Source organism: Hippoglossus hippoglossus, chromosome 6 (genome assembly GCF_009819705.1).
Source record: "Hippoglossus hippoglossus isolate fHipHip1 chromosome 6, fHipHip1.pri, whole genome shotgun sequence".
Taxonomy (NCBI): domain Eukaryota; kingdom Metazoa; phylum Chordata; class Actinopteri; order Pleuronectiformes; family Pleuronectidae; genus Hippoglossus; species Hippoglossus hippoglossus.
In genome coordinates this window covers 3186897-3206048 of record NC_047156.1, presented here as the reverse complement: position 1 = coordinate 3206048, position 19152 = coordinate 3186897, and the positions used below count along the sequence as shown (strand labels likewise).

General features: G+C 44.9%; 3 protein-coding genes across 5 annotated transcripts in view; 2 read left to right on the top strand and 1 right to left on the bottom strand.

Annotated features, from left to right (window-relative positions):
* det1 (DET1 partner of COP1 E3 ubiquitin ligase) overlaps positions 1–19152 on the top strand; it is a 34211-nt gene that overhangs the window by 13945 nt on the left and 1114 nt on the right. The window lies entirely within an intron of this gene.
* Positions 1098–8535, top strand: map1lc3b (microtubule-associated protein 1 light chain 3 beta). Its single transcript, XM_034588074.1, is given in 6 exon segments — positions 1098–1131; positions 4607–4662; positions 5913–6019; positions 6420–6468; positions 6470–6515; positions 6518–8535. Coding segments are annotated over 6 exon segments (483 nt in total). The 3' UTR covers positions 6709–8535.
* zcchc14 (zinc finger, CCHC domain containing 14) overlaps positions 11158–19152 on the bottom strand; it is a 19643-nt gene continuing 11648 nt past the window's right edge. For 2 of the 3 annotated variants that reach the window (XM_034589343.1, XM_034589341.1), the window contains 9 exons: positions 19133–19152; positions 18350–18528; positions 16724–16760; positions 16155–16644; positions 15955–16043; positions 14086–14180; positions 13709–13861; positions 12338–13564; positions 11158–11762 (listed from right to left, as the gene is read on the bottom strand). The exon at positions 19133–19152 is cut by the window's right edge and continues 48 nt beyond it. In XM_034589343.1, coding sequence (XP_034445234.1) covers positions 11707–11762; positions 12338–13564; positions 13709–13861; positions 14086–14180; positions 15955–16043; positions 16155–16644; positions 16724–16760; positions 18350–18528; positions 19133–19152 — 2346 coding nt within the window. In that variant the 3' untranslated portion in view covers positions 11158–11706. The remainder of the gene's footprint in view (positions 11763–12337; positions 13565–13708; positions 13862–14085; positions 14181–15954; positions 16044–16154; positions 16645–16723; positions 16761–18349; positions 18529–19132) is intronic. The other variant, XM_034589342.1, reaches the window with a different exon arrangement.

The following is a 19152-nucleotide window of genomic DNA, read 5'->3' as shown; positions in this document are numbered from 1 at the left end:
ATATTTTATCCTACTTTAATATTGAAACATGTCGATTTCCACATTTTGATCTTTGTAATAGATCTAATTGAAATTATGTTGAAACCATAAGACAACCGAGTCTCAATTTATGCTGTTTAAAGGCTTTTTCAAAATCCCAAAACAAACCAACTTACAAATGATGACGGTTCAAGCTGCTGATTCCGATGGATTGAATCAAACATTGAGTACGAGGTGTTGTTTCTGTTTCCCCGGCTGTTTGGATCTGACCTCTTTGTGTTTGTCCTCCAGGTGATTAACACAAAGTCACACCAGTAAGTGGGGGGATTTATTCAGATAGAATAAGAATTAGTATTATTATTATGAGAGGAGTATAATGTTGACAGCACATAGTTAGAGTACATATAGAGCAGTGACATACTGAACAGATTTGCTCTATGTATATACATGTACATATTCTTACAAAGAAGAAAAACAATAATAACAATAACACAAATTAAAACAATTATAATTTATAATTATTCACCGGTTGTCCTAGAACTCAAATCAGTATTTAAATCACTCAATTTACTGTAGAAAAAATATTACTGTAATTATTATTATGATTGTTTTTATTATTATTGTAATGATCATGATTATGATAATAGTTGTTCTATTATTATTATTATTGTTATAATTACTGTCATGTTTATGATTATGGATTTTTGTTATTGTATGCAAGTACTATTATTATTATTATTATCTGTATTATTGTTGTTAATGTTGTTATTGTTATAATGATTCTCATGATTATTGTTTGTATTATTATTAGAGAGGAGGGGGGGGGGGGTGCAGAGAGGAGGCCGGTGACGTCACAGGTCAGCTGACAGGTTTGTTTTGCTGGCTCGAGCTCGCTGGGGATAAAAACACAGACGGAAGAAGAAGCGTCGACACCAACAGATCCTGCTGCAGTTTGTCTGTGGCTCCACAGACCGTCAGTCCGTCTGCAGACAACAGGCCCCTGCAGTCACTCGCTCTCCGTCTTTTATAGATATAGATATAGATATATATATATATAGTTATATATCTTTTTACCGTGTGAACAGTGTGGAGCCGCCTGCTCGGGCTTTGACGCAGCGATGCCTTCAGAGAAAACCTTCAACAAAGAAGGACGTACGGTACGTGTGTGTTGTGTGTCTGTAGTGTGTGTCTTAGTGTGGTCTGTGTGCGTGTGAGCACTTCCATGTCAGCTGTTGTCATCCCCGGAGCAGAGATTAGCCTCCAATGCTACTGATCAGCTTCACACACAGTTATCTAACCAGGACGTGGATCTGTGGTTTCACTGAGCAGCAGGGCGACTGGTTTCATCCCAGTACGTGTCCCGTTTGCTGATAGAACAGGAAAAAGGATTTGTGTTGATCTGTGTATTTGCTGCAGGCCTCTCTCTCTCCCCCCCCCCCCCCCCCCCCCCCCCCCCCCCCCCCCCCCCCCCCCCCCCCCCCCCCCCCCCCCCCCCCCCCCCCCCCCCCCCCCCCCCCCCCCTCTCTCTCTGGGTGAGTGAGTGTTTATTTGAATCAGAAAAACAAAGTGGTGTTGAAACGCAGGAGGGCAGAGAGGAGAGGAGCTGCAGGATTGGGGGATGGGACAACTGGTGGAGGACTTTAGAGAAAGGGGGACACCCACTGGGATGGGAAGTTAAAGTGCAGGTGGTGACTTCAAGCCTTTGTTTCCTCGTGGTTCTTTTCAAAGTGTCTTCAGGCCTCGGGCTCGATTTAGTTTCACTTTTGTTTCAAAGTGCTTCAGGGACACATCTCAACTTCTTATTAATAAAAGATCAGGATTTTACATCATACTCCGGTTTTCTTCACGCTGATAAGTTGGTGGCTTTGGTTTGTTTTTGTGTCGTCGCACCTCGAACAAAGAGGGAACATGTTCCCTTCTCCAGCTCCTGGAAACTCACTTCCCAGTATGACTAACACAACACCCACTTCCGCCTCGTCACGTTATTGGTCCAAAGCAGTGCACGTGAGGTCCTGGCAGCAGAGGAACACTGAGTCACGAGCGTCACACAAAGTTGACCCTGAGTTTGTCTGTGTGTTTTTAAAAACTTTTTTTTTATGGGAGTGAACTCAGGTATTACACAGAAAAACACAAAGTTTGAAAAGTATCTTCATCACGTTTAATGTCATGATGAAAAACTCACATCAAACAAAAAGGAAAAGTTAAATATATACAGACAAACAATTGTTTATTCTGCGATATAATAACACGTATTAGCTGAAATAAATGTTGGTCCCTGTTTGTCTGTGAAAAGCTAATTTCTACAGAAGTTTACCAACAATTCTACTTTGGAGTAAAATACACAGAAGACAGATGTTCAGGTGTATTTATGTTTTATTGATACAGATTTCCACCACATAGGATTATTGTTTAACGTTCATCAGTCCTGGAAAAACACATCTCTGGTACCTACGTCACTTTGGTTCCCTCGGTTCTGTGGAAAAACAAGTGTCGTAGAATTTATCAACATTTTGGTATCAACTTAATATAAATAACTACTTTGGTATAAATAACTACTTTAGTATAAATTACTACTTTAGTATAAATTACTACAAATAAAAAGAAAACACAAATACACCCAAATATATAGAGGTAATGTAAAGATGAGAGGAAAGTAAAAACTGACACAGCAGCCAAAGGAAGTAGCAGTGCGACTGGAAAACTTAAAATACACACAGAATATAGAATACATAAGATAAAGAGAGAAATACTTCAAGGCTGTTTTCTGATATGCAATATAAAGATAAAAGCTGTTTTTAAACTATGCACATCTTTTCTGCATAGTTTATTCTGTAAAATACAGGTTTTGTACATCTGCAAACATAAATACTGATATATCTGTGAAAGGCTTTCATCTCTTTAATCATGATTATCTGGTTTAATGTGTTTTTTAAATAACTACGTTTCACAGTGTTAGTCACGGTCTCATGTGTGAATCGTCTGATGTGAAACTGTTAAAGTTACATAATTGTGTCGTAGGTCATTGGATCAGTCAGGAAATCACACAGAATCTTCCAGCTGAGTCAGGTGGTTGTTACTTATTCCAGTATGATGACAGAATAGAAACATCCAGGGGGGGGGGGGGAAACCCACATGGTTTTAGATCCACTGCTTCCCATTTCTTCTCCCTTCTCTTTGGCTCAAAGGCTGTTTGTGGGCCTGGTCATGAGAGACGGGGAGGACGCACTGAGCGTCTCTGTTCCTCTGCAGTCAGCGCATCCTGAATGTAACGTAATCACGGAACACTGTCCCACATTTCCCCACGTTTAGCATGAAGATGGCGCCGTCAGGAAGACAAACATTTGTCCTCTGGAGGCAGCGTGTAATGAGATGATTGAATCAGCTGCTCTAACAGTGGGCACACAGGCTGTGTCACACAGGGTAACACACAGGACTCGGTGCCAGGGACTGACAAGTTCACTGCTTTGGTTTTAGTTTGAGTAATTGTACCAAATGTTTTAGTGAAAACTTCCCAACAGTCCCTTAAATTCAATCCTGTCTTATAGCTGAGGCCACATTATCTTGTGTCAGCTGCACATTACAGGTTTTCAGCCTGTTTGTCGTCGTACACTAGCTGAAAATCAAACAAACAAAAGCAGATGAAAACACGACAGATGCACGTTTTGTCCATTTTGACCACGAGACAACGTTGTTGTTGTTGTTGTTGTCGGTGCAAAGTGCAGCGAGAGGAAGGTGTTATCTGTTTATTTTCTCCTGGTTACTTAGAACGGGGCTAAGCCTCATGGGGGAGGAGCCTGTTCTGTCTGAGGTCACTGGTGAAGCAAGTCAACATCTCATTAATCTGACCTGAGAGTCCTCACACAGGAAACTACTTTCCACTGAGATTTAGAAACACAAAGACACAGAAAAACGCAGGTTTCCTGTTTTGTGGATATACTTAGTTGACATTGTGTGAACTTCCTTCACGAGCCGGTGTGTAAATGTTGGTTTTATTCCTGACGTGCAGCTGCAGGTGTGTATTCAACCACGTCTGTTTATTTGTGAGGGATTCAAACCTGCAAATACACACACACACACACCTGTGAGGATCAGCATTACAGTTATGGCAACAAGAAGGGTTAAAAAATACACTGTTATGGTCACAAGCTGCTGCTTTTACTGCTTCTATGATGTAATGGAAAAAAGATGTTTCATATATATTTCATGCATTGGACAGAAACAAGTATTTCAGATATGTGTTTGTTTCACTGGAGTCTGTGTTACTGAGATAACCGGTGGAGGCTCGTTCCAGTGTAAAAAGTATTTCTTAGCTTTGTTCCTGACAGCTCCTCCTTTAGATGCTCTCATGTGTTTACGAATCACACACAGAGAAAGTTATTCTACTCTTTGCTGTAGAGAAACACAGATTTCAGTTTGCTCCGGGTCCATTTGAACATTCTTTTGAATATAGCCTGACCAATACTGATTTTTTTTTTTTGTTTCTGTTTATGAGTTTGCATCTGTGACCACTTTGACCTCCTTTTGTGTTTCATCAGCTGATTCTCTTGACGTCCTGTTTCTGTCTGTCTGTCCGTCTGTCTGTGACCCTTCGTCTCCATTAACGTGTCTTTGTCTCTGTGCCCTGCAGAACAGAGAGTAGAAGATGTCCGACTGATCCGGGAGCAGCACCCCAACAAGATCCCTGTGAGTTGAAACCCTCAGACAGTCAGACGAACACATGTTATTGTCCCGATGTGGAGAACGACCTCTGAGCCTTTAAAAAGCAGAAATGCACCAGCGTGATGTGCATAACGCAGGAAGACAGAAACATGTAGAGGACGGAAAATGTTACCACGTGTTTCCTGGTTGTACCTTCAATGGGAGATATTTTTGGAGCATCTAATACTTTTATGCAAGTGCTTTCTATTATTATTTAATAATTTAGTTTGTCAGCAGCAGCTTTTTCTGTCTGTTCCTTTTGAGAAGCGGGTGTGTCTGTCGCTCTCCTGCGGCTCCTAGCAACAACAAACGACAAACAGAACGCACACCTCGAGTTTCGTCGTTCTCAGGTCGAGTATCACAGCGGCTGCCTCCCATCTGCCCCCCCCCGGGCGAGGCCTCGTCTCGTCTGAAACGCCGTGTGTGTTTCCTGTTTGCTCTCTCGAGGGTAGAAGCTGCCATGTCATGGTTAAGTGTTGAGACCAGAGGCAGATGCCCTGCGTCACTGTAACGTTACTCCGTGCAGACAGCCTCACAGGAAACTGGGGGGGGGGGGGGATTAAAGCTCTCGGAGTGAGCAGTCAACATTTTACTGTATCGGCTTTCATCCAGACCTGAGGGCAACTGCTGGAATTTCAAAATGGGCTTTTATTATTTTTTATTTCACGATCATTGTTGTTTTAACAGGGAGACAATTTAAAAGGTCATTAATTAAGTTTACTACGTCACATCAGCGTTCATATTAAACAAGAAGCAAATGGCACAACACATGGAAGTAATCAGGGAGATAAATGTATATAATATCAATATCTGTTATAGAATTCATTGGATGTAAATTAGTTATCCTCTGAATATGGTTGTTTTCCAAGTCTGGGTATTCATTGCCACTGATTTTACATATATTATTTTTACATACATATATATTATATTACATCTTTCCCTCTCACTGAATGCCGGATATTACCCATGATCCCCGGCTTCCTGAACCAGAAGAGCTGCTGCTGTAACAAATCCACCGAACTCCTGCTGAATATTGGAGATAAATCCAAGTTGCATTGTGTGACTTTAAGATTCACAAGGACACGTCAGTCAGGCAGAAGTCTCGTCTATTTTTACCTCATCATCTGATATGTGTGCTGCTCCGTCTCTCTATTGATCACACACACCGGGTCTCAGCTGCTCTGAGAAGGAATAGAACAGAAAGCATTGGTTGATTGATGGTGTGGATCCTGCAGGTGATCATCGAGAGGTACAAGGGAGAGAAGCAGCTTCCCATCCTGGACAAGACCAAGTTCCTGGTGCCGGACCACGTCAACATGAGCGAACTCATCAAGATCATCAGGTAAAACTCAACGTACCTCGACTGGTCTCCTCCTCCTCATCTCACCACCTTTCCTTTCTGTTGCCTCTCTCTCTCTTCCTTTCATATATTGATGTCATCTACTTTCCTCTCCTCCTCTTTCCCTTTCCCTTAATTCCTTTTCTTTCCCTTTCCTAATTTCTCTTCTCTCCACTCCTCCTCTCTTTCCCTTAATATTTCTTTCACCCCCCTCTCTCCTCTTCTCCTTCCAGTTCTTTACCTTCTGTTGCAAAGTCAACTGTATTTTTTTTAATCTTTCCTCAATTCCTTTCCTTCCCTCTCTCACCACCTTCCCTTTCCAATAAGTTATATTCTTTCCTTCCTTGTCTTTCCCGCTGTTCTCCTCTCCTCACCTGTGTCATGTCTTTCCTCCCCCACCCAGGAGGCGCCTCCAGCTCAACTCGAACCAGGCTTTCTTCCTGCTGGTGAACGGCCAACAGCATGGTGTCCGTGTCGGCCGCCATCGCCGAGGTGTACGAGCGGAGCGGGACCAAGATGGCTTCCTGTACATGGTGTACGCCTCCCAGGAGCCCTTCGGCTCCGTCGCACCACCCAGTGAAACGCCTCCCTTCTTCTTCCACCTGGCCGGCGATTGGACAATTGTAGTTTTTAGCCCCGCCCCCCCGTTGGCCTCTTACTTACACGTTCATAGTCTCGACTGTAAGATTTAAAACACAAATGACTAAAATCTTAACAGGCAGCGTTTTGAGCCACAAGGGTTGAACAGAGCAGGAGAATTAAAGGAGACATGTGATGCTGTTTCAGTTTCAAACAAAAGGTTTATTTGTGAATGTTAAGTCCTGCAGAGTTAAAAAGCCTGAAGTCTGTGGTAAAGGAAGCTTCTCTCACACTGAAGCTCCTCAAACATCTCGTCAGTACGTCCAGACGATGCACCGGGGGAATCGTGGATGTCACTGTAATGGCCGGCATTGCATAATACACGGCTAGCGACTAGTCTGTCACGCCCTCGGAATACGAGACAGCAAAGTCATGTAGTGTGGTGTGAACCCGGCTTTAAAGAGCTAAAACCAAGTGTTTGAGACAGAGGCTGAAGAGAGGAGCTGCAGCGATGCCCAGTTTTAAGGAAAGTGAAACATTAGAGCGTTTAAACCTTTTTCAAATCTAACTTCAGAACCTGAACACGAGCAGAATATGTCTCCTTTAAGTCAAGCAACACTCAAGTCCGACCTCGACTCAGGCCGATCAAGTCTTTTACTGTCTCTGCTTCTGTGTCGTCTCCTCTGGTGACTCATGTCGTGTGCTGCCTGTTGACGGCAGTTATCTTCAGTGTTATGGTTATGTGTGTGTGTGTGTGTGTGCACATATTTATGTTAATGTACACTGGGGGGCATACGTTTGACTTTTTAAAGTAGTGATATTACATAAAATACAGAGGCCCCCGCCACTTGTCTACACATACGTTAGCCAATGAACAAAGCTGAAGGTGTTGGGAGACGGGCGGCAGAGAAAGGTTTCTGGATTCACGTTGTTTTTAACGAAGCTTTTATCGCGGTCCGAGGTTAAAGTGTTTGGATCTGTAGTCTTGATTAGAGAGCTTTTATTTTGCCAGGGAGAACCCCTCGTTCGTCGAAGCTTCCCCGACGTGTGTCTCGTCACATTCCCTCCATGGTCCTGCTTCGGTGTTTTTATCCCTCCCTGCCTTGTAGCCCGAAGAAGCGAGTTCTTAACGGTAACAAAAATGTTTGTTCGGAAGCTGCTTTACTCTTGAAACAGATGATTGTAGTTTGCAAATTAAAAAAAAAAGGATTGCCTTGGTGTACAGATGATGATAATAACTCTGGATATTAAACGGGTTCTGCTGCGAGTGTAACCAAGTTGAGTTTGGACCCACTACAAGGAGCATGGTCTGATTGCATGTGTGAATGGAGGATGATGGTGTTTCTGTAAATGCTGATGAGGGGAGGGGGTTCGCATCACGTTATTGTCTTCTTCACGTAAATCGAAGATGTGATCTCTGAAAGGAGGAAGGTCCTGGAACCCGGGCAGGTTGACGAGCGTCGTGTCTGACCGTCCACTGTTTCTTTCTGTCCCTTTGACCTGCAGGGTTGACATCGTTGTTCGGATCCTTCCACCTGCCCAGTGGGTTTTTAAGGGCTGCACTCTAAAAGAAAACATTTTAAATATCCTGTTGGTCTATAGTTTATTTCCTTCAGTGGGTTTCTGTGCTGTTGTGCTTCTCCTCCTCGTCCTCCATCTTTTTTTTTTTTTTTTTAAAGAAATCTAAGATTTAGCTGCTTTTATATCGCAGTATTTTATCGGTTTTGTTTCTTTTTTTATTTAATGTGATTTTCATGTCTTCGCTGTCTCCAGTTTCGTGAAGGTGACTTTTTCTTGAAGGCCACCGCGTGTTTGTAACGGAGGGGCGGAGCCTGCTCCTCCGTTTCACGCACGTCCACAAACAGCAATATCACACAGCCTACTATTATGTATTTATGTTGGTATTTTGTAAACAATAAAAGACAGGAAAAAAAGAATAATTCAGAGTTTCTTGTGTTATTCTCTCTGCCGATTAGACACAGTTGTTATAAGAGCAATATAAAAGGAAGAGGTCTGATAAATGAAATTATTTATTTCTACAAAAAATAAAGATTCGAGCATTATTCACTGAAATATGAATGAAAATCTTAAATGCAATATTAAAAAAAGTGGGGGGGGAAAAAACTTGAATCTACCCTTTTATCTGCATCTGCACTAAAATGTTGTGGGTTCTTCCAAGACTCCGGCTCCTCCTCACCTCAGACAGCATCTTTCCATCAAGTCTTAATCTTTACATTTTTGTGTGATCCTGCCAACAAACAAAACAAAAACATATCCTCCTTTGCAAAAGTAATAAAAAGTTTTTTTGCTGCCAACAGTTCTTGTTGAGATCATCTTTCTTTTGGACATCTGAAAAATTCCAAGTGACATTTAACTGTTATTTTGTCCAACTGGCTGACACCATCATTATTATTGTAAGATGTCAAATATTTGGTTGACTGTTCATATTAATCAATTTCTTATCAGCCAAAAACAGTCACAACAATCCTGCTCAGGAATCCAGTTAGCACATTAGTCATATGGGACCTTCCAGGTCAGAGTCACTGAGATGAGACTTTTCAATCAATTCCAGCAGTTAAATGTTGATAGATTCAAACTTTAAAATTAAATAAAGTTATTAAACTTATCTATTATAAAGAATTATTCAGATTTACATGCAGACAGACACTGACAACACATAATACAAGAGTAGATCTGTAACTAAAGTGGATGGGGATCTAGATGGTTCACACACATTTTCACAGTCGACATATTGACGTGTCACAGCAGAAACAGTTGTATGTTTACTTTAATTCTTAAAATGGACGAAAATGTCCTTAAAGTGAATAAATAAACAACATGGACGATGTGATGAAAGGCAGAAACTGGCATCTTTTTATTATTCAAATGTTTTTTTCCCTCAAACTTCAGATAAAGTTGTAAAACACACACAACAATAAAAAAAAAAAATCTGTCCAACAAACAAACATGATTTTTATAAACTTGGCACAAACATTTCAAAAGCACGTTTAACTAAAGATGAAGCAACACGCTGCAGCTTCACTGAGAAGTGGAGAAATGCCGGAGCTCTTTTGTAAAAAAGTTTTTCTTTGGTACAAAAAGTAACAATACTAAAGTTTAAAGGCACTTTTCTCTTTCTATGTGACTAGTGACAAACGTGGCACAGTTGAAATTTAAATAGACGTAACGGTTCGTTCTGAGTCAGAACCCGACGACACAATACAAAAGCACATTGTCCAAGTTACACACAAACCGATTGTTCACTATTTACTCTTTTAAATAAACGTCCCGTGCGGCTCCAGGGGAACGGATTTAGATTCATCTGAAGGACCAGCTGTCCTCGTGTCTGTAAAACTCCGGGTCCTGCCCAGCGACTCACTCACAGCCCCACACTTCAACTCGCTGTGAGGCCTTTTTAAACAACCACTCCTGGTTGTAATCTGACGCAAAGACTGTACATATTAATTACAAAAAAAAGACGCAGCTCCATCACGTCTGGAGCGAGAGAGCGAGTTGAGGATGAACGTCAGCTCAGCTCAGCTGGAAGAAAAATTGGCACTTTTGAAATGTTTCTCTCCACCTTGAAATGCAACAGGCACACTGGTGTAAACTGGAGATGCTGATGCCGACTGAAAGTGTTCAGTTAGAAACAGGAGAGCAGAGGAGAGGTAGCGAAGAGAAGATCGTCCACACGTGATCGGTTCAGCTGAAGGAGAAACATGGACGAGAAGGTGCAGCTCTGTGATCCTCAGCTTCCACACGGACGTTTACACTGTGTCCCAGGACAGATATCTGTGTCTGTGTTTGTGTTTGCGATATGTAAACGATGCAGAAAATATTTGGTTTTAGATTTGACATAAAAATGTTTATTTTCTTGCTTCTAGTTCTATATATTTGCTTTTTTTGTGTGTTTTTGGTTAAACTGTAAAATATCAAGCCTCAATGTACATTTCTTTGTCATAAGGGTTTGAGAACGACATCTTTTTTTTCACATATAAATATGTCAGGCCTCACTGTTATTCTAGGAATCTAGTTTTCTAGTTTTCCTTTGTCTTTGATGCTGTAAATAACCTGCAGAAATTAAAATTAATAACACAATTTAGCTGCTTCTATAAAGTGAAATGGACAGTGACGTTTTAAAGTGGCAGTTTGATCGTCTTTTGCATGTTTTGCATCATCTCCTGTTCACTGTGGCCGAGGGGGGGGGACACTGAACCTCGAATCACCCCTCATAGATAAAGTGCTGCCCATAGATGCACAATATGAATGTGTGAATGTGTGAATGGCAATAAACTGTACTGTAAAGCACTTTGAGTGGTGATCAAGACTATTAAAGATCTATATAAATACAGACCATTTACCATTTAAAACAGTTATGTATATTGACTTCTCATATAACTGGGAAAAGTAGAATACACGATATCATATAATTAGTGTGTAGTGTGGCAGTGGGACACAGCTCTGAACGTCCATGAATAATTCAGGGGAATCAAACCCGATCATACGACGGACAGAAGAATCCAGGTTTTAAAGCTGAGTTGCACCAGAGGCACGTCACCCGTAGATATCCACAGTATCCAGTCCGTCACTAGACAAGAATACGAGTTTTGTGATTTAGAACCAGTTGAAATGAGTTGACTGTGTTTGCAGGACGTCATCAGGAAGCTGCCGTGCTTGTGCCTTTGCTTTGTGAGCCACAGACGCTCAGTGATTAAGCTGAGACTCTCTCTGGTGAAGCCTCGCTACAGGTAACGTGTCTGATTGTCTGTTTCCTCTGTGGAGGAGTTAGGTCCGAGATGAGCCTTTAAATGAAGCGTGGCAGAGTTTACAAATCCCACCTCTCCTTGGGACCTTTGTATCTGAGGAGATCTGAGGAGGGAGGAGAAGTAATCCGATCACAAAGGCTCCATCCCGGTCTCGTCTCTCTTATCTGCTGCAGAAGAATTCAAAAGGATAAAAGAGGTCTCTGCTGTCAGTCTGTGAACAGGCTGGCGCTGCCTCGCTGCTCCCGGACGCAGGCCGTCCGTGTGCACGTCCCTTTTTCTCTGCCTCAGCAGGAACACGAGGTACAGTTGTGTCGGGAGGACGACGGTTCAGATCCCAGCTGCTGGTTAGTCCCCCGAGTCCTTACTGTCAGAGCGGGGGGTGTACTTCAGACGAAACGTCCCTGTGAAACACGGCAGAGAAACTCAGGGGCTGCGGTGAAGCTTTGCATCAGACGATAATGTTTCAGTTTCATTTAAACATCTGCTGTTAAAGCTGGTTTAGAAACAGACATTAAATCAAACTGCACCAAATTACACACACTCATAGAAACCAGTCGCCTTGATTTGCCTGAATGAATTATTCTCAGAGAAATCAGTGAAATCTCATAATTTTAAAGAAAGTGAATAAACCAACATACAAATGGACGTGGTGAAAACATAAGCTCCTTGATGAAGGTAAAAATCATCTAAAAAGTTAATTTCAGTAAAAGGAGCCTTGAAATTAAATCACAAATTGAAAACTGTAGAAGAGAAATTAATATTGAGCCAAATTAAAAGTTTCAAGTTTGTGTTAAGAAAAACAAAACAAAGCAGAATGTGTTTTTATACGATTCTATTTAAAGACAGAAAAAGTGAATACAATTATCCGGTTGTTTAATGCGTCTTTTCTTTGCAATTTAATTGAGTAATAATTTATTAGTTATTTCTATTGATGATATTGATAAACAGTAGATAAAGTTGCTCCCTGCAGACTCACCTTGCTGCACTGAATCCATGGGCGGCTGTTTGCAGTCCTCTGCTCTGTGGCCATTAGCACCACAGTTATAACACGACAGGCTCCCTGCCGCACGCTTCTGGCCTCCGTTTCCCATGATGCCATGGGGCTGGTAGAAGCCAAAGCCCTGCTGCTGGTCATGTGACACAGGGCTGTGGCGGTAGAGGGGCGGAGGCATCATCATCGGGTAGGAGAAGGGCGTGGAGCCGGTGGCGCCGGGCGAGGCCAACAGGGGGCTGAGGTGGAGCAGAGGACCCAGGGTGAAGAGGGACGGGCCGGCCGAGAAGGGCTGCAGGTAGCCGGCCGCAGCGTATCCGGGCAACGCTCCGTAGGCGCCGCAGTTCCCCCGACAACCGCAGGAGCTGCAAACGCACACGGAAGGGGTGTGACCTGAATTTTGATCCAATGAGGAGGCAGAGGACGGCGAAGGGGAGGGACTGGAGGTCGGCTGGGCAGCGTAGTACGTGTTGCCGGGTACCGCGGCCACAGGAACACTGCTGGTGGCCATGGAAACAAAGCCACCGCCCAAACTCCCAGATAGTGAGCCGGTCTTTGTGGAGGGACAGGAGGAGGTGGAGTAAGAAGAGAAAGAGGAAGAAGAGGAAGAAGGAGGATAGGAGTAGTATCCAGACGGAGAGGGGGATGAGGAGGATGACAGGTGGAAGTGGAGAGGGGGGTGGGAGACGTGGTGGAGGCTGTTGGATGTGGAGGTCAGAGCGGAGCTGGTTTCGACCATCAGACCCACGGCGCCTCCCGCCAGGCTGCGACAAACCGCCGCGTCCTGGAGCAAAGACGAGCTGTCCACGTTCAGCCCGGGGAACAGGTTCTCCAGCCTCACCCCCACGCCGAGCCCCGGACTGAACCCCGCCGCCGCCGCTGGCAGACCCGAGCCCAGCGGCTTCATCCTGTCCTCCGTGCACAGCGGAGGGGGTCGGGGCTTACGTGGGGAGGTCAGGATACGTGCCGTGTTTGAGACCGGGCAGAGAAGGGTCTGCGGGTAGCTGGCCTGCGGGTGGTAGGGAGACTGTGGGAGGCCGAAGGGGAGGTGGGAGGAGCAGGAGGGAGGGTGGGGAGGAGCTGGATCAGTCTGGACGGGAAGGACCTGGGCCGTGGGACGACTGGAGCCTGAGGGGCAGCTGGAGTTCAGGAGGAAGAGGCAGGACCGGTCCTTCTCCGGGGCTCCTCCCCCTGCGTCTGGACCCGACACTCCTGAAACATGGATTCGAAGAAACAAGTCACTTTAAAATAGAATTGTCATGTTTTTCTTAATAGCTTTATTACTCCATAGCTGCTTTTGGACATGAGCTAAAGTCCAGACACTTCCCAGTTCAACAGTCCCGTTAGAGAACTTACGCCTGTGAATGTCCCTGCTCCTGTCGAAGGAGGAGTCGCAGCAGTGCGCCGTCCGAGGGGAGCAGGAGGAGCTGGAGTAGCCCGAGGACGAGCTGCTGTCCGTGGAGACGGGGTGGTGGTGCGATGCAGCGTCCACCTCCACACGCAGCTCTCCTGGACAACATTTCAAAAACAAACCCAAACTTTAACACCAGGAGCAGCTGAGTCTCACACAACTGGACACATGAGATGAGGGGTTTAGTGCCTTGCTCAAAGGCACATCTCTACTTTATTTTGGGTCCCTGTTGCTGGTTTCTGGCCTCCATTACCCATGATGCCATGTGGCAGGTAGAAAGATTCAGTCTGATATTTGATCTGAGACAAACTGGCCTGTGTACCTGAGGTGGAGATGTGTGTTGAGGGTCCCATGTGACTGGAGGGCGTCACCCTGGCGATGCCGCTGCAGGAACGCTTCTCCATTTTCATCTCCCTGCTGAGGACACACACACACATGCACATAAGTGTCCTTTAGTAACCACCAGGGGGAGACACTGTCCACTCTTCAGCTTCAGCAGCTTGTCTGCAAACATCTGCAAATGGAAAACCTACGGTGGCCGAGAGAGCTCAACACACTGCAAGTAAGAAAACACGTGTAAACTAAGAAAACAACTTAATCAATTTAACAACACACACGCTGCAAAAAGTCACAACACATGTAGTCCAATGCTTTGTGAGGTGTGTGAAGTCTGCTCCTCGTCAGCGGTGATGCAACTTCACAAAGAATTGACCCACAGCAGGTTCATGACTTTTTTCGGTTCCCCTGGAAACATTTCAGATTTCGCAATTTGCAGCACGTCTCTTTATTTACATGTGTTGTGACTTTTTGCAGCGTGTGTGTGTGTCGTCCAATCGACGAAGTTGTTTTCTCAACTTTCACGTGTTTTTATCTACTTGCCTGTGTGTTTTCTTAATTTGCAGTGCGTTGAGCTCTGCCACCGTAAAAACCACTGCAGGAACTTTCCACTTTCCACTTTCCACTTTCCACTTTCACACACACACACACACACACACACACACACACACACACACACGCACACACACACAGCTGCCTATTGGGGACCTGTTGATGGTGGGAATGGAAACAAGATCAAGAGATAACGAGAGCAGGTTCACGTGACGTGTGTGTGTGTGTGTGTGTGTGTGTGTGTGTGTGTGTGTGTGTGTGTGTGTGTGTGTGTGTGTGTGTGTGTGTGTGTGTGTGTGTGTGTGTGTGTGAGTGAGTGAGTGTGTAATTAGGAGCGACGGAGCGTGGAGACACATTGACGCCTGCCCTTCTGTGTTTTTGTGTTTTGCATGTAGTTCTGTTGGTTATCTCCTGGTCAGCACACGTTATCTCTCCAGTCCACCCACAGCCTGTTAACCATTGACACTGACTGAACCGTTACTGCTCCGTGTTTAATGTGGAAATCAGCAGCCGATCAGTGCGTCTGTTAATCGTTAATAAGACGCAGCGTCTGCCAACTTCACCGACACACACGTCTACTCTGTAAGAGGAGCTCATATCAATATCCCCACTGAACTAAAGAGACTGAAGAGACTTATATGCATCTGTAATTGTTTGATTGTCAAGTGCAGAAAGACTTTAGGAGTAATTTCTTTTCCTGCTCTGCTGATTTTCTCCAGATGTTCTGGAGGATTCAGACAACGTGAGAATGTGAGAGGATGTGTGAGGATCCAGTCCTGGAAGACGCTCTTCAGAGAGACAGAGAAACTTTAACGTCTGACAGGATGACGCTTCACTTCCAGGTCAAACCCTGTCATGTTTCATTCTCAGTAGAGTTTGAATCCAGGGAATATAAACTCTGAACATAGTGAGCAAAGAAAAAGTTGTGTGACTGGTTTTGGTCTTGAACTTCCAGAAAAATGATTCTAAAAATATTTGTATTCGATGAACATACTCTACCTTTCAAAGCAATAATAAAACTTTTATTGAATAAATGAATCATTGCTGTGCCAAAGAGACGCCCTCAGCCTGTAAATCAAATCCAACAGATTTAAGGAAACATGCTCGTTTGGTATGAAAATCACATCATTTGAAAATTTAATATAAAAATTCCTAATCATGACTCATATCGCTTGTTGTTCAGTCCCACTGGTTAAGACTAAGACATGAAAACTGGTTAATACTGCAGTATTGAAGCAGATTCAGAGAAGGAAGGTTGAATAGAAGTGTAATGATAACGTTTTGTGTGTTTTACTCCACTGACTTTTGAAGCTCCAGCTGCGTCTTGAGTTTCTTCTTCGCTCCCTGGGTCAAGTCGTACTTGTTCAAATCCTCCTCTGTCAGCGCTAAGAACTGAGGGTTACACAGGAAAACCCAATCAGGACGAGTAGAAACAGGAAAACAAGTGTGTTCCACTCAAAGACGTCCCGTATAAACAAATGACAGAATGTGGCGCCGGCCCACCTCCTCCATGGTGAGCTGTTTGAACACGGGGTAGTACTTATGGAGCCGCAGCTTGCGGAGCCAGTCCAGGATGCCGTTCTGCTCCGCGGTGCTGGGCTGAGGCGGCGGCGGTGGCTGGGTGTGGGACAGGGAACGGGACGGCAAGTATGGAAGGGACTGGGAATGTGAGTGGGACGCCGGCTGGTGGAGGGACTGAGGCTGAGCGCCGGTTTGGGGGAGGAGGTGGTGTTGGGAGTGTTGAGGGAACAAGTGCGACGAGTGTTGGGGGTTCGGCTGGGGGGAGTTATCGCCGCCACCGCACGCCATGGAGCGCTGGCTGGGCAGCGGTGGCAGAGCGGGAGGGAGGGAGGACAGCTGCGGGGAGTGCTGGGGAGGGGGAATGGAGGGAGGGAGAGGAGGTGGCAGGGAGGAGAGGTGAGGAGCGGAGCGGGTCAGGACGGAGCTGTGGCTGCTGACCACGGGCTGGACGCTGGCCACTCGGTACACCGCCCTGAGAGAGGAGAGGCGATTAGACGAGACACGATGAAGACGAAGGGTGACGTGAAGCAGATGGAGAAGAAGAATCTCACCTGTTGGCTCCTCTGTACTGAAGCGCACAGCCCAGATCTGTGAGGACAACAAATCACCTTCATCATCATCATCATCATTAATATATCATCTCACAGCCTGGGTGTATTTACAGTGCGTCCTTACATTTAATGCACAGTAACCAACTAGAATAATATCACTTCTCTAAATATATCTGATTTTGTTCCATCGAGATCCATGAATTTATTCCCTGGGAAAAATCGGCCCTTTCTCACCACGTTCAAGTGAGAGAAGGAAATCCTCCCGTTTGTCCGGAGCTTTTTTTGGCCAGAGTCACATCCTTCTACCAAGTTCTGTGTTGAAATCTGTTCAGTACTTTTTGCTAAATCCTGCTGATAAACAAACTATAACACCCATATATCAGAGTAGAGGTCAGAGGTCACACACCAAGAGGACTGAACATGTACAAAAAGTACAAGTACACACAGAAACACACTGTACCATCGGCTATAAATACTCTCCAAGGATGAAGTCACACTCGTAGAATCAAGAACACAGACAAGACACACACACACACACACACACACACACACACACACACACACACACACACACACACACACACACACACACACACACACACACACACACACACACACACACACACACACACACTCTGGGCTTCCCAACACAAACATGCCATGCTGAATTCCCGCACCAGACTAAAATAGACCCCGTCCGCTCCCTCCGCCACCTCCAAAACACAAATTGAAAATCCTGCCTGTGGTCTCACCTCTCTCACCCCTTCACTCTCCCACCAACCAGGACTCAGACTCACCCCCCCCCCCCCCCCCTTCATTCCCTCACCCCTCTCTCTCTCATCACCCTCCTCAGAACCCAGACATGAAATCTTTCATCTCTCCCTGTCCCCTCCTAGCGCCTTCCCTCCCTGCGTCTAAGAATAGGGATCTCCTGTTTTATGCCCTCGATAAAGTCTTGCCGGCTTTACAGACTCTGCCGCCTCACGCTCGTGACCTCAGCGGCCGTTCGCTAACTAGAGGATGGATGGTTCGATTCCCCCGGCTCCTCCGGTCTGAGTGTCGAGGGTCGCGGACGAGACACTGAACCCTAACTTGGCCCTGAATGTGACTTGTAGTGTAAAACACTTTGAGTCATTAAGGCTGTTTAACGTTTGCTCCGTTAGTTTTGGTTTCACATTGCAATTCAGTGATTAGACTAAAGACTTTGTATCCTGTCATCATCACCTACATGAGCTACGTCCACCTATACTTGACAGTGATTGGTTTGAACGCTACATCCATCCCAAAATGGCCGAACTGACGCTTGTACCATCATTATGATATTACTAGCAGCATCACAATCTTTAGGCGTAGAACTCCACACTAGTTCAAATGCACCAAATGATCATTTTCTTACTTCAAACATATCGTCGGAGGTGAAGCCTGCAGAAATCCTGCGAGTTGCATCAATGCTGTCTCAACTTCCAACTTGAAATTGGTCCAAAATTCTGAACTATCTAAAAAAGTGTTTTCACAGAGCAAACGATCCGAACCACGGTTCGATATTTCTTTTTTCAAGAAGCAGAAAATAAAATCCAGATGAAAGGATTGATTCATGGACTATATAAAAAAAAAATAAAGACGTACTGGAGCTGGAGGTGAACGGGCAGGTCGGGGCCACGGGAGCCGTGGGAGGGGAGGCAGGTAAAGGGGGGAAGGAGGAAGAGAGGGAGGAAGGACAGTTGGGTGAGAGAGGCCTGGTGGAGGTGAAGAACAGCTGGACGCTGTGGTGCTGGAGGACGTGGCCGGGCAGCGCTGTCAGACACCTGGGTGTGGAGAGAGAGAGAGAGAGAGAGAGAGAGAGAGGGAGAGAGAGAGAGAGAGAGAGACAGAGAGAGAGAGAGAGAGAGAGAGAGAGAGAGGGAGAGAGAGAGAGACAGAGAGAGAGAGAGAGAGAGAGAGAGAGAGAGAGAGAGAGAGAGAGAGAGAGAGAGAGAGAGAGAGAGAGAGAGAGAGAGAGAGAGAGAGAGAGGTCAACAGGGGGTCAGACTGACACAGGGAGGTCACAAAAAGACACACAGCTCTAAAAACTACAGGCAGAGAGAATGTGAAGCTGCATCGTGGAGTTATTTAAAATCTGCACTTTGGAAGGTGTTTGTAAAATTATTTTCACGTTCACACAACAAAAATCAACTATTGATGTTATGCAGGTGCAACTTTCTCCATGTTTATATCTTAGTTCAGACTGTTTGCATTCTTACATTTGCTCATTAGCAGTTAACCCAAAGCAAAGCTGTGTGTTTTCCCCATAACAAAAAGTATGAAGGGGTCATTGTTCATCAACTGGACATATTTAGCTGAGCTCCAACACATCAGAGAAACATCACTTTTCAAAGAGATGAAATAAACAGGTAAAGTTATGAGTCTGACCTGGGATCCGGCTCTGTGGA